Source organism: Ictalurus furcatus, chromosome 14 (genome assembly GCF_023375685.1).
Source record: "Ictalurus furcatus strain D&B chromosome 14, Billie_1.0, whole genome shotgun sequence".
Lineage (NCBI taxonomy): Eukaryota > Metazoa > Chordata > Actinopteri > Siluriformes > Ictaluridae > Ictalurus > Ictalurus furcatus.
In genome coordinates, this window is record NC_071268.1 from 20,827,047 (window position 1) to 20,846,245 (window position 19,199).

The 19,199-nt window shown below is 39.5% G+C and overlaps 1 protein-coding gene across 4 annotated transcripts; it reads right to left on the minus strand.

Annotated features, from left to right (window-relative positions):
- Positions 1 to 34: 34 nt before the first annotated feature.
- On the minus strand, positions 35 to 19,007 carry morc2 (MORC family CW-type zinc finger 2). 4 transcript variants are annotated; one of them, XM_053641215.1, is made up of 28 exons: positions 18,839 to 19,007; positions 17,175 to 17,222; positions 16,543 to 16,701; positions 11,345 to 11,398; positions 11,225 to 11,259; positions 11,013 to 11,081; positions 10,808 to 10,898; positions 10,563 to 10,671; positions 9,838 to 9,997; positions 9,611 to 9,722; positions 9,367 to 9,492; positions 8,901 to 8,980; positions 8,677 to 8,759; positions 7,991 to 8,076; positions 6,405 to 6,545; positions 5,377 to 5,531; positions 5,121 to 5,249; positions 4,885 to 4,990; positions 4,601 to 4,733; positions 4,421 to 4,507; positions 3,828 to 4,118; positions 3,412 to 3,669; positions 3,225 to 3,285; positions 2,975 to 3,113; positions 2,106 to 2,282; positions 1,649 to 1,742; positions 1,305 to 1,493; positions 35 to 1,026 (listed from the first exon to the last, which is right to left on the minus strand). In XM_053641215.1, the coding sequence occupies exons 3-28, from the start codon at positions 16,608 to 16,610 to the stop codon at positions 958 to 960; spliced, it is 3,102 nt and encodes a 1,033-aa protein (XP_053497190.1). In that variant the 5' UTR covers positions 16,611 to 16,701; positions 17,175 to 17,222; positions 18,839 to 19,007; the 3' UTR covers positions 35 to 957. The 4 variants fall into 4 exon arrangements, with proteins under 4 accessions (XP_053497190.1, XP_053497193.1, XP_053497191.1 ...); XM_053641218.1 differs by having other exon boundaries at positions 18,831 to 19,007; XM_053641216.1 differs by lacking the exon at positions 17,175 to 17,222 and having other exon boundaries at positions 18,831 to 19,007.
- Between the last annotated feature and the right edge of the window lie 192 nt (positions 19,008 to 19,199).

Genomic DNA, 19,199 nt, shown 5'->3' on the forward strand with positions numbered 1-19,199 from the left:
AGTATCCTTTGGCATTTGTGCTGTGGGTTTTTAGTATTACTTCAAACCTTAAGTAGGAAAACGCTACAAGGGCTTCAGTCTTACACACTTAAGACAAAATGTATTGATTGAGGACTTTTTTTTTTTTTCAAACAATGCTGAATGACAGAATGAATCATTAGAAAGTGACACTTCTTATTGTTGTAATTAAATATAATTACTTAAAGAATATATCCTAAGACAAACAACAGAACACTTCATAAACATCCTAACTTTTATTGGAACAGTGGAACAATTTCTTAAAAGTGTTTAAAAAATATACTTATATATAAAGATGGCGACTAAATGTTGTGAACCATAGGGTAAACCATTCTGCACTTATTCAGAAAAGAAAAGAAACAGTCCTGGACCTCACGCTAACGCTTGCATAACACAGGGAACCTACAGGAATAAAAAAGAAAGAAAGAAAGAAAGAAAAAAGCAAGCAAGGATAGAACATAAAACTTACAGTAATTACGTTTCCAAAGAGACTTCTTCATAACAGGAGGGTTTTATTTTCCTCCTTAACACTGCAAGCACAGTACACGTTGTGGATCTTTTCGGAGCTGGGAATGAAATACTCAGATATGTATCAAAATGAAGAGATAATCAGAGAGGCTAGTGTTTGTGTAAGGTAAAAGATGTGAAGCGTATCAGCTCCTTTGGTCAAAGCTCACAATATATGCGTCATAAGGTAATTGGCTAGGGGAAGGAGCTGTGTGAAGGTGCTATGTGAACGCTGTGTGAAAATACTGCCTGCACATCTCAGGCTGCTCATCAGGCCGGGAGTGGGAGACATAACGGAAACGCTATGACTTCAGTCAACAGAATGTAAAATAAAATAAATGAGCAATATGGATGAACAAAGAGGAAATCAGATTTTGAGAGGACATACAAATAAAGGAAAACAGGGAGAGACATAGAAAGCGCTGGAGAGTTTCACTCGCCCTTAGTGACAAGATCCTCTATGTAGGCGTCCAGCTCATCATCGCTGCTGATCTCAATATCCTAGAAAAAACATCCATATATGTTCAGACACCATTTATAGAGGAACGCACTTGATTAAACAAAATGTCCAGATATGCATCAACAGGTCCAGATTTACATTTCTCACTTTTAAAACTATGTAACTTTACAATTAACTTCATTTTAGCTCTCGAATAATTAATAATAGATACTGAATTGATTTCTAATACCTGTGTGAGAGGATCCATTTTTGTGCAATTGTGTGTGCATGCAGTGGTGTTAATATATTCTGAATGTAAATGTATGTGAGTGTGTCAGACCTCTTGGACTTTCTGCAGCAGTGCGACAATATTTGTTCGCAGTTTGCGCAGTTTCTCTTCAGACTCTCGGAGTTTAGTCTCTGCGCCGTTGCTCTTTTCCTCCACGGCCCGTGCTCGAGACTCCGCGCGGCTCTGGTAGGAGTTACACAGCTTCTGCAGCCCTGCCTCATATTGCTGAAAATACTCTTTCTGCAACACATACACGGCTAGACATCAACTAGGGGACTATGAGAATGCACCGATGTTTACAACTTCGCTCAAGCCACTGTTCACATGGACTCCCTGTTAACACTGATTAAATTAATACAAAATACTGAGCCGCACAACAGTAAGAATGTACTCACAATAGGGAAAGCCACAAGGTCTTCAGCACTCATGGTGTTGACAGAATCTTTTGGGATTCGAAAATCAGGCGGGAAAAAATACCGCAGCAACGTCCTAGAATTAACACAAAATAATGTAAGCTCAAAACAAATATGTACACTCACAGATCAGCAGTTATAGAACAACTAAAACCAGCCTGTCTGGGAACAGCAATCATGCCACAGTCAAAATCACTGAGATCACATTTTTCCCCCCATTCTAATGGTTGATGTGAACATTACCCGAAGCTGCTGGCCCGTATCTGCATGATTTTATGCACTGCACTTCTGCCACATGATTGACTGATAATTAGATAATTGCATGAATGTGTAGGTGTACAGGTATTCCTAATAAAGTGCATGAGTGTATGTTGCCAGTGTATCTCATTTTTAACTCAATCTGAATTACTAGTCTCATCACAAACATATACACACACACCTCATCATAGTGACGAGGCCTTCTGTCGTTTCTCTGCTCGGGCCGCTCTGGGTCGTATCAGGCTCTGCTGCGGTGGGCGGAGTCACAGACCGTGCTGGGCCCTGATTGGTGTCTGGACTATGTGACTCTGGTGAGGCAGGCCGCATAAGGCGGACGTCCTCACTGCCTTTAAACACCCTTAGCAAAGACAAAAACAAATAAAAAGTAGTTTAACATTTAATTTGTCCAAAATGCTCATGTTACAAACCCTATTTTGAAGATGATATGTTATATCACACTGTCAAGTAAATTTTTTGATCGCGACTAATTTTATGACTAAAATTATGACTAATTTTAATAGTGCAACAAGAGAGGTGGTTATGTAGAAAGCAAATGCCATTAGGCTGGATTGAACATTTTATATATTCCACTACAGTTTGCAATCTTAGAATATCCCAGCTAGTGAAACAGTGACACTATCTGGAAATCAGGCTATATTACACTTTCTACCAGTAATGTGCAGTATTAAACACTGAAACATGCTGCAATTTCAACCTTCAGAATAGACAAAGCAAACTACACTGCAAAAAAAATTAAGGGAACACTTAAATCATCACAGTATAACACCAAGTCAATTAAACTTCAGGGATATCAATCTGTCCAGTTAGGAATCATAAGTGATAACCCCCAAAAAGGGAATGGTTTTGCAGGTGGTGGTCACAGACAATTGCTCCCTCCTTATCCTTCCTGACCGATTTATCTCTAGTTTTAAAGGCAACACAAATACAGCATTACATAAGGTATAGACAGTATACACTGCCAATTAGGAGTACAGCTGAATTTAAACCATGTTGCAGAGTAAATATTTTGCCATGTATGTAAATTCATACCAGCGGTCTCGTGGAGTGTTCATGGGGACGTAATCAAACTTTACTTTCCAGCGCACACTCTCTTTTCCTGTTTCTACTGCAGTGACCCGGCCAGTGAACCATTCTCCATTCACCTTTGCCTCCACCTGTAAGCCTTTATCTGTGAAACACACATAAGCACATACTTCATGCATGCGTTCTACCACTGCCAAGCTAATGTTCCAAGTTTTGAAGGTACGCCGATTTGTATTCATATAGACAGGGTGGGTACCTTTAAGGGCATTTTTCAATGCATCTTGTTTTAAATCTTCTTCTGTGCTATTGCTGACTTGCTAAGAAAGAAGACTTGTGATTAGTTACAAAAATTCTGCAACTTTTATCATTTATTTACTAATTGTGTTTATATAGTATAAACTTAGCAAAAAGGACTGAGGAGTATGGTAGCATAGTTAATATACCTCTGTGCTGTTAGCTTGTTTGGTTGGCAGGACCTTCTTCTCTACTGTTGCCTTGCCACGAGTCTGAGCAGCTGCAGCCAGTTTGGATTTCTTGGGTTGGGGCTCTTCTTCCTCTTCACTCTCTTCCTCATCTTCCTCCTCTTCCTGCTCATCCTCCTCTTCACTTTCTTCCTCTTCATCTTCTTTTTGTGCTTTACCCTTCTTGGCACTTTCTCTCTTGCTGGCTGATGTTTGCCTGGTCGTCTTTGTAGAGGATGGCTAGAATCATTTACAGATACACCATTTGAATTTCTCTCAAAAACTTAAGGCTCACGTTTAAACTGATTTATGATCATAACCTTCAATTGCTGCAATTCAGATTTTCGGAACCAATACTAATTCCTGGCTAATGTTGATATATGATTGTGCACACTCACTGTTGTACTGCGTGTTTGAGTTACGCTCCTGCGAGCTGATGCTTTTGAAGGTGGAGGTGTGGGCACGGTTTTAGTGGTGGCTTTCGCCGATTTGGGGGATGGGGTGGGGGCTGGTTTGGCTTTGGCAGGAGTGGTAGCAGCTGGTGGAGTTCTACTAGGACGTGATGGTCCTGTAGATTTAGCAGGTGGAGTTTTAGCTGCAGGTGACTGACTGACAGCATTTTTTACCACGGCGGGAAGTGGGGGTGAACGAGGACGAGCCGCAGCACGCTGTGACGACCGAATGGCAGTCTAATAGAAAAAAAACGAACAAGTCCTATCATGTTCTCCCTCTTCTGATTCTCCCATTCTCCCACAAACAGGCAAATACAAACACACACACACACACACAAACCCGTCTTATTATCCTTGTGAGGACCTTCCATAATAATTATTAATGAAGCTATGTTACACCTAAACCGAACCCTAATCTTAACCCCAGTAACCAAAAGGAAACATTTTGACGTTTTTTTAAATAAAAGGTAGACACACACACATGCACACACCACTAAACCAAAGTTAATAAACAAACAGGGAAGCTTAAAAAACAGTACCTGAGATGTACGCTCCTCTGAAACCTTCGCACTGACATCTAGTGGGAGCCGTTTTACGTCTGCTGCCGACTTAACAGTTGTGGTTTTCTGTAATGGAAGGTAACGTAACGGGTTACATTAAGTCAGACAGACAACAATTTAGAGCAATAGAGAATAATATATAAAAGAATAGAGCAGCACCTGTAGAGCCTCCAATTTCTCCTTTTGCTGGCGAATTTTTTCAGAGAGCTCTTTTTGTTTGTCTTCTGAGGTTTTGGTGTCTTTCTTCAAAACACCAACTGGTACATTTTGCTTCTGCTCAGGGGCATCACACCTGGAAGTCATAAACAGTGTAAGACCACAGAGTGGAAAAAGGATCATTTTATAGTGATGAAAGACAGGGAGCAGAGACGTACAAATAATATGAAAAAGAGGGATATAATAAAATACCAGTCAAAGCCTCTTATTGTCTTTATTTTTTGTACCTATCCTGCGTTCCATCAGGGTTCATGAGACAGACCCAGCTATCTGGGTAACGCTTATCCACAGCATCTATCTGAAACGGCAATGTACGCCACTTCAGACATTTATCTGAGAGAATAGAAAAAGGGGTTGAGAGGGTTAATGAAAGCATTCTATTCTATAAAGAACTGTAAATAAACAATAAATCATGTTTAGGCCATCGGGGTGTGTGCTAGACTGAAGAGGCCTGTGCTCATACCACACTGTATCGTCACAGGAATCTCCATGGCTCTGCGCCGGCGGAACCTGAGATCATTTGCAGGTGAAGCATTCCAGTTGGCTGACAGATAGCCAAACTCATCCCAGAACTTCACTATGCCTTTCTGAGCTGTTCAGTAAATGAAATTATACAATTTAGCATTTTGGCGGGGGAGTTGGGGGGGAGAGAGGGAGAGAGAGAGAGAGAGAGAGAGAGAGAATGTAAATATGTATTGGAATAGACCTCACATACTCACCTATGCCAATGTCCTTCCAGTACTGGGCAAGATATTCTCCCATAGCTCTGAGTAAATGTCTGTACTCTTTTGCGTCTGCAAAATCTTGCTTATTATGTGTTGGCTCTAATACAAGATAGGGAACATCTACCACCCCTACTACTCCTCCACATGCCCTGAAATATGCACAAACATAGCAACCAATGTCCTACTACATGCAACAAGACACATTTATATTTCAGATTTGCAAAATAACTCAACTCATCCAACATGCAAGGCTTTTTTATACTCAGCAAAAAAAGAAACGTCTCTTTTTCAGGAGACTGTATTTTAAAGCTAATTTTGTAAAATCCAAATACGCTTTACAGATCTTTATTGGAAAGGGTTTAAACAAGCTTTACAGAACTTTATTGGAAAGGGCAATTATTGCATATGCACCTGTGGAACAGTCCTTAAGACACGAACAGTTTACAGGTGGTAGGCAATTAAGGTCACAGTTACAATAACTTAGGACACTAAAGAGACCTTTCTACTGACTCTGAAAAACACCAGAAGAAAGAGTGGAGTAACATCTCACAGCAAGAACTGACAAATCTGGTGCAGTCCATGAGGATGAGATGTACTGTAGTACTTAAAGCAGCTGGTGGACACCAGATAGTGACTGTTACTTTTAATATTGATCCCCCCTTTGTTCAGGGACTCATTATACCATTTCTGTTCTTCAAATGTCTGCGAAACTTGTTCAGTTTATGTCTCAGTTGTTGAATCTTTTTATGATACTACAAATATTTACACGTTAAGAAATTTGCCGGAAATAAAAGATGTTTCTTTTTTTGCTGAGTATATATGAAAATATTGAAACTTGTTGGTCAATGAAGTCTAAAAACCAATAACAACTAAATAATATAAACTGAGAAGAACTAATGAAGCCCCTTGAATAAGTGGTAAAATGTAGAAAGATTATAAAACAAGTCTAAATCACTTCGACTTATTACTACTACTACATTTGAAAACATTACATGTGCTACATGTCCATATAAAATACTCACATTCCCCCATCCAGCTGTGGCCCGGTCTTCTCATACATCTTAATGAGTCGACTACAGTTATAGATAAACATGCCGTCTTGGTCTCGCCTTTCAATGTTCACGCCAAAGATGAAATTCAGCTCTTTGGGCTCCTTCAGTGCCCTGCCACATGAACATCAGCAATCATGTTAGTTCAGATGGTTCTTGTTTTCTTCTTTCCTTGCTGAGTATAATAGCAAAATCATCACCTTTTGAACGTGACCAAATGTGGGTAGCCGATAAAAAGACCAAGATGCATCAAACGTGTCCTCTTTCTGACACTATGGCACATGAAGGTTGTATTGTGAACACAGGGCACAGTTGCTCTTGGCTTTTAGTGAGATAATGCTAACAAGTACAGGTGCAATGGGTACAATGAATGGGAGAGCATGATAAAGGTGCATACTTCCATTAAATGGCATTCAACGTGCACTGTGTCTACCTCCTGGGTGGCACTATGAGAAGCGTCACATATGGACATGTGAGTAAGAATGTTGCTTCATAGCAACTCATGTGCTCTGTAATGAGTCTGATTGATTCTCACCTTCCAAAGGAGGCAGTATCAGCAATTATAATCCTTGCTATCAGCACTTTTTAAAACTGCGTACACAACTTCTACAAGCTGTAAAGGAAACCACCCTAGTAGATAAAACTGTAAGGAAGTGGTTCTGTATGTAACCCATACTACGACTGAGGAGAGGATTGCCAGGCCAGCTGGCTCACGAGGTTTTATGAGAATGGCTAGAGGACAAAAGTGACATAGAGGGGTTCTTTTATAGGCTGCACACATGAGGTCACGGTCGCAAGCTATTGAGGTCACGACTTTGCTATTGGTATTCAGCAGAACAAGAAATGAACCATAGCTACATTCAGAACCTTGTGGTTCAGGACTTGCTTTAACAGTTTACAACTGAATGTTGATGTGATACACCTTGATAGTTCTCCTAAGTACTGAGAGCTGTGTCAGAATGTCTTTGGCTGACACATGTACACTACCGGTCAAAAGTTTGTGGACACTTGACTGAATTGTTTCTCATGATCTTAAAAACCTTTTGATCTGAAGGTGTATGATTAAATGTTTGAAATCGGTGTTGTAGACAAAAATATAATTGTGTCAACATATTCATTTCTTTCATTAGAAAACTAAAATTTTATTTACAGAATTTTTTTATTTATTTTTTAAACGGACGACTCGGAGTGAAATATTCCAAGAAGCAGCCAGTAAGTGTCCAGTGTAGGTGGGAACTTCTTTAATAATGTTTAAAAAAAGCATCTCAGGGCAATTCCTCAAGAAATTGGTCGAGAAAATGCCAAGAATACATTTCTGGAAATGGCAGACAAAAAGGGCGTCACTGTGAAGATGCTAAAATACAAAATTATTTCGATTTGTTTTGGATTTTTTTAATCACAACATAATTCCCATAGTTCTATTTGTGTTATTCCAGAGTTTTGATGACGTTATTAACATTCTAAAATGTGAAATAAATTATATATATATCAAATGAGTGTGTCTAAACTTTTGACCGGTAGTGTATGTAAATCTGTGTGTTTGTGTGTGTATGCAGTACTTCTGTTTAGATGCATGAATGGCTTGTTTTCGATTCGCTTCTGCACGAAGAGCTGTAGCCGAATCTTGTGCTTTTCTCAATGCAGCCTGAAAACAATTGAGTCAGACAGCAACAATTGAAATTAAAAAAGCAACCGAATCTGTATACATACACCTGCAGGCAAAGGTAAAACTATTAAAACAAATTAAAACAGACCATAAGGTCTACTACCATTACTTATAAGTAAACCTTAAATTGCTGATAGACACCACACTGTATGGCCAAAAGCTTGTGGACACCTGACCGTCACACCCATATGTGGTTCTTCCCTAAACTGTTGCCACAATTTTAGAAGCACATAATTGTATAGGATGTTTTGTGTGCTGTAATATTACAACTTTCCTTCACTGGAACTAAGGGGCCCAAACATGAAAACATTGTTTGCCACGGTTGGAGCGGAATAATTCGAGTCTCAACATCTGTGCCTGACCTCGCTAATGCTCTTGTGACTGAATGGGCAAATCCCCACAGCCACCATTTAAAATCTAGTGGAAAGCTTTCCCAGAAGAATGGAGGCTGTTATAGTAGCAAAGGGGGGAAAACTCCATGTTTATGCCCATAGTTTTGGAATGGTCACATATGGGTTTGTGTGTCCACGTAGTGTATATAGCATGGCTAATGTGTAACACATGACTGCAAGTTCTCACCCTGGCCTCTTTAGATAAATCATTTCCCAGTTTCAATTCCAGAGCGCGAGCTTTACTCTCTGCTTCTCTGGCCTTCTCCTCCGCTTTAGAATAAAATGAAATAAAAACGCAGACAGGACTATAAAGTTGCAGTTATCACACCCACATCACAAATTTACACACCAATCAGTATTTCTTATATTTTCGACCTCTATAAACTACAGGTGCATTTTAATAGTACTCACCAAGTTTTGCGAGGTGATCAGCTTTCTTCACTTCTTGCTCTGCACGCGTTTTAAAGCGTGTTGATGTGTATTTATACATCCTGCAAGAAAGCAAATACTATTTGAGCATAGCACCCCTTAGGGATGTACCAATCCAATGGTGAACATCCAACAATCCTGTAAAAAAAAAAAAAATGCTGGACTGGTATTGGATCAGATTTGCTGTATTTTTTTCTGATCCATGAATGCATTTTATCCTGTGAACATAGAAACATTACACGCCTCACAGCTTCTTGAGAGGCAGCTCTGTAAGGACGTTTGATACCTATACTGATCTCCATGTTGGCATCAGAAAGGGAAAGCGAACTATTGCTCATCTATTATTTAGATGTCACAAATGTTAAATAAAGCAAGAAAAATCTTCTATTACCTGCATTTACCCACACCAACACAAACAAGTGCTGTGTGTGCGTGTGTATGTGTATACCTAGGATTATATAAGCAGCAGGAGAGCCTCTTGGTCCTGACTTTGTGTCCCTGAATAAAGATTCTCATCCTAGGATCGATGTACAGAACAGCTGCATAGGCACGGAATGACCGTCTTTCAGGTTTCCTGTTCCAAAAACAAAATGTTTACTTATGAAGGAAAACGAGAAACAGAAAGAGAAATTTGGAAAGAACAAATTAAGTAAGACAACTTCAAAGAGTGGGATGGTGCCTGAAATACTCACACTCCCTCTACAGGTGTCCCTGCCATCAGGATGTCTTGGTGATCTGTCTGCACATCCAACTCAGGCTCTCTGTTGTCCATAAGTTTCAGGTTATAAACTACAACCAGTGTCCCTAATGCACACACACACACACACACACACACACACACGGTTCACAAGGCTTACACATACTCAGAGGCACACATCATTATGAGAACTTTGTGTGCATTGTTAATTGTGAATCGTACCACTGGCTCCCTCAATTTTTTTGAACTGCTGGAATAGCTGATCTTCACTCTTGAAAGGCGAGTATTTGAAAATGAGTTCTGTCTCAATCGCATATTTCTCTGGGTCTTGTGTAAGAGGCTGCTGGGTCTTCAGGTCCCAACTGGGCAATGGAACAATAACCTACATGCATGCGAGAGTGAGAGAGCAGAAAATGGGATCCCAGAAGGTCTTGTTTACTGTAAATTAAGCGAGACATACTTTGCTCTGCATTTCTTATGCTTTATAAGTGTTTCATTCAACTAAAGACCTAATTCTTTGTATTTAAGTATGTATTAAATGGCAAATTCTCAAATCCTAATAAGGCTCTATAAAGGCTCTATAACACCTATAAAGGATACATCTCTAGTTCTCTAGCTGTGCTCTAAATAATACTTGCTCTGTGAGAATTTGGCCTAACTAATGACTATTTAAATCAGGGGCACAAGAAGGGTACACCAGAGATGCCTTTATATAAAAGTAACACAAATATATGTTGTGCTGCTTCGTTAGTGTTCAGTATCGAGATGGTTTGCAATCATTTCTAATAAACTCACAAACATTTCTGTTTATTTATACCTATTTACATACTTAAACTAAATTTAAAATGAGCCCAGAGCGTTCAAAATTTAACTAAAAATACTAAACGAAGTTGTTTAAATAAACATTGAAATATGTTTATTTTAGACCCACTGAAATAATTTCTTACCTCATCCAGCCCCTCCTCTTCATGAAACGTTCGGGACAAAAACAAACATGTTAATTTGTCATCTTTCTTCGTGAATAGGATGAAGTCTTTGCCAATACGCATTGATCCACTAAAAAAATACAAATAATTGAAATCATGGGGGGGAAAAAACTTAAGACAGGAAAGGGTATATTCAAAGCATTAGAACATTTCAGGTCATTTTTTTTCCATGAGAACTTACGGAAGCACATATTAAGGGCACTTACGACTTAAGGCCATTTCCATACTGGCCAATGTGGGTGGACTCAGGAAACCTCTTGCTGGATTTGCCAAACTGAATGACATGTGTCGCCTCACCTAGATAGATAGATATTCTTCCTTAGGATTCAACAACTACATCACGTGTCTATTGAGAGATGCTGTAGTGTTGAGTTTTGAAGTTGAGTGTATTAGACATTAAAATGTACTCACCAGGGTCCATGCCATTTCCATCGTCCAAGAAACAAAGCATGAAGCCTCCTCGAAGGTCTGGTCTTTTCTCTGAATTTCCAAGACAGGTAAGTATATAAAACAATTGATATAAAAACATTTGATGAAAAACAGCATGTTAAATTAAGCTCCATTCTGAAAATATCTAAAGCTAAAACATCAGCATATTCAAGTGTTTTTGAATTCTTCACTACCTGTATATATGTCAATTCTTGTAGCATTTGCATCTCTGTAGAGAAAAAAACAGTGATGAGATTGCAACACAGTTGCAACATTTCTCAATAAGGGATGGTAGAAGGGAAGTAAGCGGATACCTTGAGTTGTCTACAAGCTCGGCCAAAGCTCCAAAAAGAAACTCATGTGTTGTCCTGTTGATTAAAACAATACAACATATAAAATCAAAGGAAAATAATAATAATAATCATACTACTACTACTACTACTACTACTACTAATAATAATAATAATATGAAGAAGAAGAAAACATGCACCTTTGGCACTTGGTCCCCGAACATGATTCACAAGATCAGTCAATATACACTACAGGTCAAAAGTTTGGAGACATTTGACTGAAATGTTTCTCATGATCTTAAAAACCTTTTGATCTGAAGGTGTATGATTAAATGTTTGATATCGGTGTTGTAGACAAAATTATATGTGCCAACAAATGAATTTCTTTCATTAGAAATCTAACATTTTATTTACAAAAAATTTTTTTAAACAAATAACTTGGAACGAATAAATAAATAACTTATTCCGAAAAGCAGCCAATAAAGTGTCCAGCGTTGGTGGGAACTCCTTTAATACTGTTTAAAAAGCATCTCATGGAAATTTCTCAAGAAATCGGTTGAGAAAATGCCAAGAATACCATCCATCCATCTTCTACCACTTACTCCTTTTCAGGGTCACGGGGAACCTGGAGCATCGGGCACAAGGCGGGGTACACCCCGGACAGGGTGCCAGTCCATCGCAGGGCACAATCACATACACACTCACACACCCATTCATACACTACGGACACTTTGGACATGCCAATCAGCCTACCATGCATGTCTTTGGACTGGGGGAGGAAACCGGAGTACCCGGAGGAAACCCCCGCAGCACGGGGAGAACATGCAAACTCCGCTCACACATGGCGGGACTCGAACCCCGGACCCTGGAGGTGTGAGGCGAACGTGCTCAAAAGGGTGTCTACTTTGAAGAGGCTAAAATATTAAATTATTTTGAATTATTTTGGATTTTTGATCACAACATAATTCCTATAGCTCCATTTGTGTTACTCCAGAGTTTTGATGACTATTATTATTTTAAAATGTGGAAAAATGAATAAAAATAAAGAATGAGTGTTTCTAAACTTTTGACTGGTAGTGTATAAGCTTCTCCACAATGTTAATGGCAGACTGCATTTGGATAAATTAGGATACGGATGAGCAATGCCATAGCCATCATCTAAACTCCTTTAAAAAATTAAACCTTACACAAAAATTATTTATCTATAGATTTTCGTTCATCAACTCTGAAGGCAATCTTATCTACAAAGATTATGTCATTTTCTACAAAAAAACCCCCAATTGAACAGAAGCATTTTCATTAAGAAACTAAATAGCTATGGAAATTTCCTGAACAAGAACTACTGAATTCCTGAACAAATTGTCACTGCAATGGCTGTGATAATTATGTAAAACAACAGAAATGATTTATTCTGTGATGTAGACAGTTCACAGGAAGCTACACAGGATGTAATTGGGTAAAAACAAAAAACCTTCACAGAAACACTCCAGTCTGCCAGTTTTATGCCTCTGACCTAAAACACGCTTGTTGATGATTTGAATTCAGAGTTCGATGGAGTAGGACACGAAGTTGGAGGCTCCTGCTGATTTCGATTAAAATTGTAATTAATTAGCGCTTTTCGGTCATACAATAGATTTTGACTTATTCTACTCCGTTTCCTTGTTTTGCACTTTGTGGCACGTTAAAATGTCTGGAAAGAACACGAAAACCCGTGGTAGCATTCAGACACGACTGAGGCCTAGTGTGCGCACCGCGAGCGAGTCTCCTTCTTCCACTGAATCCGCGTCGCCGAGCGATGACTTTGACTTCGCCGCACTCAGGCTTGAGTTGCTGACTTCATTGAGGAAGGACATTGCCGATATTTTAAAAAAGAAGCTCCAGGAGATTCTCAGGGATGCGCTGTCTATTATCCAGCTTGACCTGCAGGCCGTGAAAACACAGCTGGCTAGTGATAAAGTTGCTACCGAGGCTACCATATCAACACTGAAAGGTACTGTTGTGGAAATGGAGCACGCTCTCTCCGGCTGCACCGATGACAGCTCACATGAAGACTGCTATCGAGTCTCTCACTGGGACCGTGACTCAATTAGAGAATAAATGTGAGGATTTGGAGTTGAGGTCACGGCACAATAACATTACGATAGTCGGAGTTCCAGAGGGCGCTGACACATGTACAACTGCTGCTGAAGCGGATACCCTTTTGGACCGGTCCCACCGGACCCTTCAGCCGAAGCCCAAGCCTGGTGAACGACCACGAGATATTGTGTGCAGATTCCACTATCACAGTGACTGTGTTGACATTTTACGCCGTGCGAGAGAGCTCCAGCGGATTAAAGTAAGGGATTTGACCATCTCCGTTTTCCCTGACTACGCAACCAAGAACGGGCCCGAGCTGCATATAACGAATTTCGGCATCAACTTCGTGGTATTGAGAGCACTCGCTATGGAATACTTCACCCAGCTCGGCTTCGCATTACATATAACGGTGTCCAGAAGAACTTTATTTCAGCGGAGGAAGCAGGAGACTATGTTAAACTCTTGATATCGGGGTGAACTGCATCACCTATACAGCTTCGTCTTTTTCGCTCTTCTTTTATTTTTTGCACTCGGCCTTCCAGCTCTACAGTATTTGGATTTTTATTGAAGATATCGTCGTTGCATTACTTCGCCTAGATTTTGTGGACTTACTCCTCTTAAATCTACTTCGGTATTAATGTGGTTCTCTGTTTTGAGGCTCTGACTGGGTTAGAGTTTCTGTTTATTTAATTTTAATAGTGTTTTTTCCTCGGCTTTACGTCCTACACTGTTATATTATTTGTTACAAGTCTTTAAAAGTTAAGGACATTATTTTTGTTATTGTGCGCAGACTGTTCATAAGACTTGAAGTCAGTAGGGGCTTTTTCTCTTACTGGAACTTTTTGTCTTGGTAATTTTGTTGGTTAGTTCAGCTTACTCTCCGAGTCGTTTTCACATTGTGGACCGCTTTTGGTTATTGTGGGAAACACTACTGTGTCATTTGTTTTATGGAGACTTTGGGTGTATGTGTGTGTGTTTGGGGATTGTGAGAGTAAAAAAAACATGCCAATGCTTTGAAGGATGTGAACTGGAACACAGTAATGTTAGTCAATTGCGAATCTGTTTTTAGAGGATTTAAACCTAACATGGTGAACAAATTATATTATAGAATTCAGGCAATTTTATTGGGGTTATCTCATACAGTGTGGCAAGTAATAATCTGGAAAGACTTTTGTAATATCACAGTCTAAAACTGGATTTAAAGAGAAGCGAATCAGTAAATGAATCACATGTAAATGGGTCACATGAAACTGTATCACATGTAAATGAATCACATGAAAATGAATAAATAAATTAAAAGAAAAAAAACAAACAAAAAAAACCAACCAAACAAACAAAAAACAACACGCTTGTTGGCTAAATGCAGGTTGGTCATTCTGTGACATTTGTGTTTGACCAATCAATGTTCAGTACGTTAAGCTTCACCCCAGTATTTCCTGGTCTGCAGATAATACCTGCTCTTTAGAACCAACCAAAAGGATTTCTGGCACCACGGCTATGGTGGAAAAGCATAAAAAAAAGAATATTTTTAAACAAAAAAAATAGGTGTTTTTGAGGACAATACTTTCAAGCCCCAGAAAAATTGTCAGACATAATGGTGCAATTCTCATAGCCTGAGTAGAAGGGAAAACAATTATACTTGATACAATAAATTATTCATTTAACTGAAGCACTTCCTGGTCATAAAGCTGGCCAAAACCAGTCCTAAAACAGAAAGGTAAAACAAGAACTTAAGGACGGACACTGAAATGCTGTTCACGCCTTAAAACTAGCAAACTGGGGCGAAGGAACAGCTAACAGTAATACTGTTTTTCTCCGGATATCTCTGGATAAAATGGCAAATATACTGGAAATAGGAATAGGCTTTGTGGTATTCCAGTGTAATAAGATGATTATAAACACCAAAGTAATGGTAACCAAAGACCTCTCTAAAATGGCAAAATTTGCCAAGATTTTTTGTGAAAATATGGCATGCTTGGGGGAAAAAAAAAAATCGACTTTCAAATAATGGCACAGTGCTGTGTGTCATTGTGAGAGTTTTCACTTGATGAAGTTCCCCCTGTTTGTCAATAAAACGTGCGCTCTAAAGTCTTTACAAGGATAAGAGTGGTGCAACAGTAAAGCGCACCCCATTATTGTAAGTGTGACTTACATTTATTTAATATAAGGTCTTGGTTAATTATTTGATGATTGGTAATAAATGTGCAAATAAGTCCTCCTCATTGTGCTATTGTTCGATTCAATATTAATGCGTGTGGCCACAAAAGTTATCCACAAAAGTGAAAAGAGAGAAAATTACATTTTGACAGCACTCATTCCATGCTTTATAATATTAATATCCCAGCTAGCTCTCACCTTCCATACAACAGCTACCAACCGGGGATAAGAGAGCTAGCACATACTACCTCCAAGACACGTAAAACAAGCTACCATACCACCGAACACAACATAAGACACTCAAAGGAAACTGTTAACTGCCCTCTTCTACAAACATGAACTCACAGATGCCCACGATTGACTAATAAACGGGCCGAGTGTACATGTTTCTTATTCACTTAGATAGACATCAAAATGGTATGTCTTTGGGTGTTGGAAATATGTCCCACATTGTCCCACACAAACTTACTACTTGTCCTACTACTAGGACCGCATATGTACCTGTCTGTAATCAATCAATGGGGTGACTGTTTAATTAATTTGAAAATGTTATAGTACAATATCGTGCATATAGGTGATAAGATCCAAAACTCACACAGTGTCAGATAATTGTACTATTTTTCTTAATCGCACACGTCAGCTCAGATCACTCTCCAATTTACACTGTTTCTTCATGTGTGATTACATTAACATGCTTCATCACTAGCCATGCCTAGTAACTAAACATTTGAAGTGGTTTACAGCTTCAACGAATCAACCCATTTCTGCCCTTCTCTAATAATCGCTTATTCATTCTCCAAGCGGAAATAAGTCCTCAACCATATCCAAAAGCGTACCTTTACCTGCATTATTTAACACATCGCACACCCAAAAGACACTCCTCGTCCTGTAATTAATGCTCTTAGTAGTCAGTGAATGAGTTTTTTTCCCCTTTTTTTTCGCTTGTGCAGACACACTTACTCTCGCTCACAAACCACAGTGATACTTACGAGTTAGTGTGCAGGTATTCAAAGGTGAGCTGAGCACGGTTTAAGCTGCTGTAATTTGAATAAGCCATTGTCTCAAGCGGATAACGGAGAAAAACTCTCTGGGTCACTTCTCTTCTTTACATACTTTCGAAGTGACGTGCCTCTGCAGTTCGGCAGCACCTACGAAAGAAAGAACAAAAACAGCAAAGAACAAATTTTAATTAACAGTTATGCCAATTATTAATTGCAAAGTTTCAACATTCTCCCGTCTGCATGTTTATATATATAAATATATACATACATATACACATATATATATACACACACACACACACAGACATATACATATATATACACACACACACACACACACACACACATATATATATATATATATATATATATATATATATATATATATATATATATATAATAGAGATAATCTCTCTCTCTCTCGGGGAGCCTGGAGCCATTCCCAGGGAACTCGGGGAACAAGATGGGAGATACCCTGGACAGGGTGCCAACCCATCACAGGGCACAATCGTACACACGTTCATATACCATAATGTTCATAAATATTCACACACTACAGACAATTTAGAAATGCCAAATCAGCCTACAACGCATGTCTTTGGAGTGGGGCAGGAGAGTACCTGGAGGAAACCCTGTGCTTTGTGAACTCCGTGCACACATGGCAGATTCTGCGATTTAGAAATGGCAGAAATTAATGCAAAATCAAGCAAAAACTACACAATACTTGGCGTAGCATGCAATTTTTCAAAATCACCGCAGATTTGGGCTGAGATGCATAATGTGACTTCATCACAACACACACACAGTCAAAGCCCTCTTCAAGTCACGTGCATTGAACATGAGCACAGCTAAAAAGTTTCGTTTACTGACAAACATCACTGCGAAAGACAATTCCGTTCAATTGAAATTTCGCCAATTCAAGTAGATTTCAGCCATTAAAAAAATGAAATTAAAAAAACACAAAACTCCACAAGTTGCGTCACAAATTTTGTATTAAACAATCCAGCATTTTTGGAGGCAACAATCGCAAAAACCTCTGCAAAATCCAGTATGGACTGATCTATATTATTGATCATATAGCCTGAAACTAGGGATGGGCGATGTGGACTTAAAACTATATCAGGATATTTTCTGGTATTTATTGCGATAACGATATCAGTGATGATATAAATATAGTACCGTGCACCACTGTTTTTAGCTACATGTGATAGCTGTGATCTTGAGAGCCTCAGAAACACAAACATTGATCTAAAAGTAAAACTGAATTTCTGTAAGAAAACCAGTTCCAGATTGTAGAGGCAGCTCCTCGTTTAGCGATAAACTCCTCCTCAGCTTCACGTCCGCCTTCCGCCGTACTTGTTTTCTCTCTGCACGTGAGCTGCGAATGGGTCGCGTACCGTCTCACACAGAAATACGTCATCAACTAGGCTTTATTGTTATTATCGCAAGAAGACTAATTCTTACTGTGGGGAGAATTTCTACCGGTATATCGCAAACCATAAGATATCGCCCGTCCCTACCTGAAACATAGATGCATTTAAATGCTTTCATCAAAAAACAGAAATACAGGAACGATTATACAGAATTTAACCACTTCACAGTTTCTGCCACGGTATAAATCTGCATCTCTTACCAAAACTGTTTTATATGCATCTATTGTATTACATCTTCGCTTTGATATACTGATTACATGCTTCACATGCTCACACTGTCAGGTGCACTTGACAACCTTATGTCACATGAGACAATACAAGCCCAATTTAAAAGAATATGTCTACCTGTCCAAAAGACTAGTGCTGGAGGTAACAATGAGATCATCTGGCTTCTACATCACCTGACACCACTCAGATCCAGTGTGAGCATGCTGTCTACCCTTCGATGATCAGCTATCAGGATAGATGAAGAGCTGGCATGGTGGCCATGTCCCTCACTAAGACAGCATGAAGAGATGCATGGCATTGCTGTACACGCCTTCTGGAGTGCAACATAGGCTTCTGCATGGAGCAGGGCCTACTTTATCTCACTAAACTTATTATCAACCATGCCTCAAGCCTCACACATTACCACCTGTGCTCCAACAGGAGCTATGCACTCTTAACCTCGACTCCCTCCTTCTCAAACAAGGCACTGAGAGGTGGTTAAGTTGTGGTCTGCCATTGCTACACCTAGTAGTACTGCCATGTCCTCAGCTGCTAGCTCGCTAACAGGCGCTAACTAGTATTAAAATACCAGTAGTGCAGTTATATTTCCAGAAACGTCCATTCAATATTGCAAACCATTTAACCTTCCAGGTATTGTCGTTTGCTGTTTCTATCCAGTCTGTTTTCGGTTGTCAGAAGTTGGTCGTGTTTATTCCTTTATTCCGTGGGTGCATGAGACCGACACTCCGAAGGCCGCGAAAATTTCACCCACACGAGCTTCCTCCGTTGTCCTGCGCAAAAACACCCGAGAACCAAAATCAAAGTCCCGCCCTTTGGCCGCGCTCAGCCAATCACAACAGGCCGGCGTGTTCATTCCTGCGCGCTGGATTCGCGCATGTGACTGTCAATCAACACGGGCAGGACCGGTTTTCATGGAGGACTCGCGTGAGGCATGGAAAAGAAAAGGCGAGGTTTGTCTTTTCCTGGTGAATAATCATAGTCGGT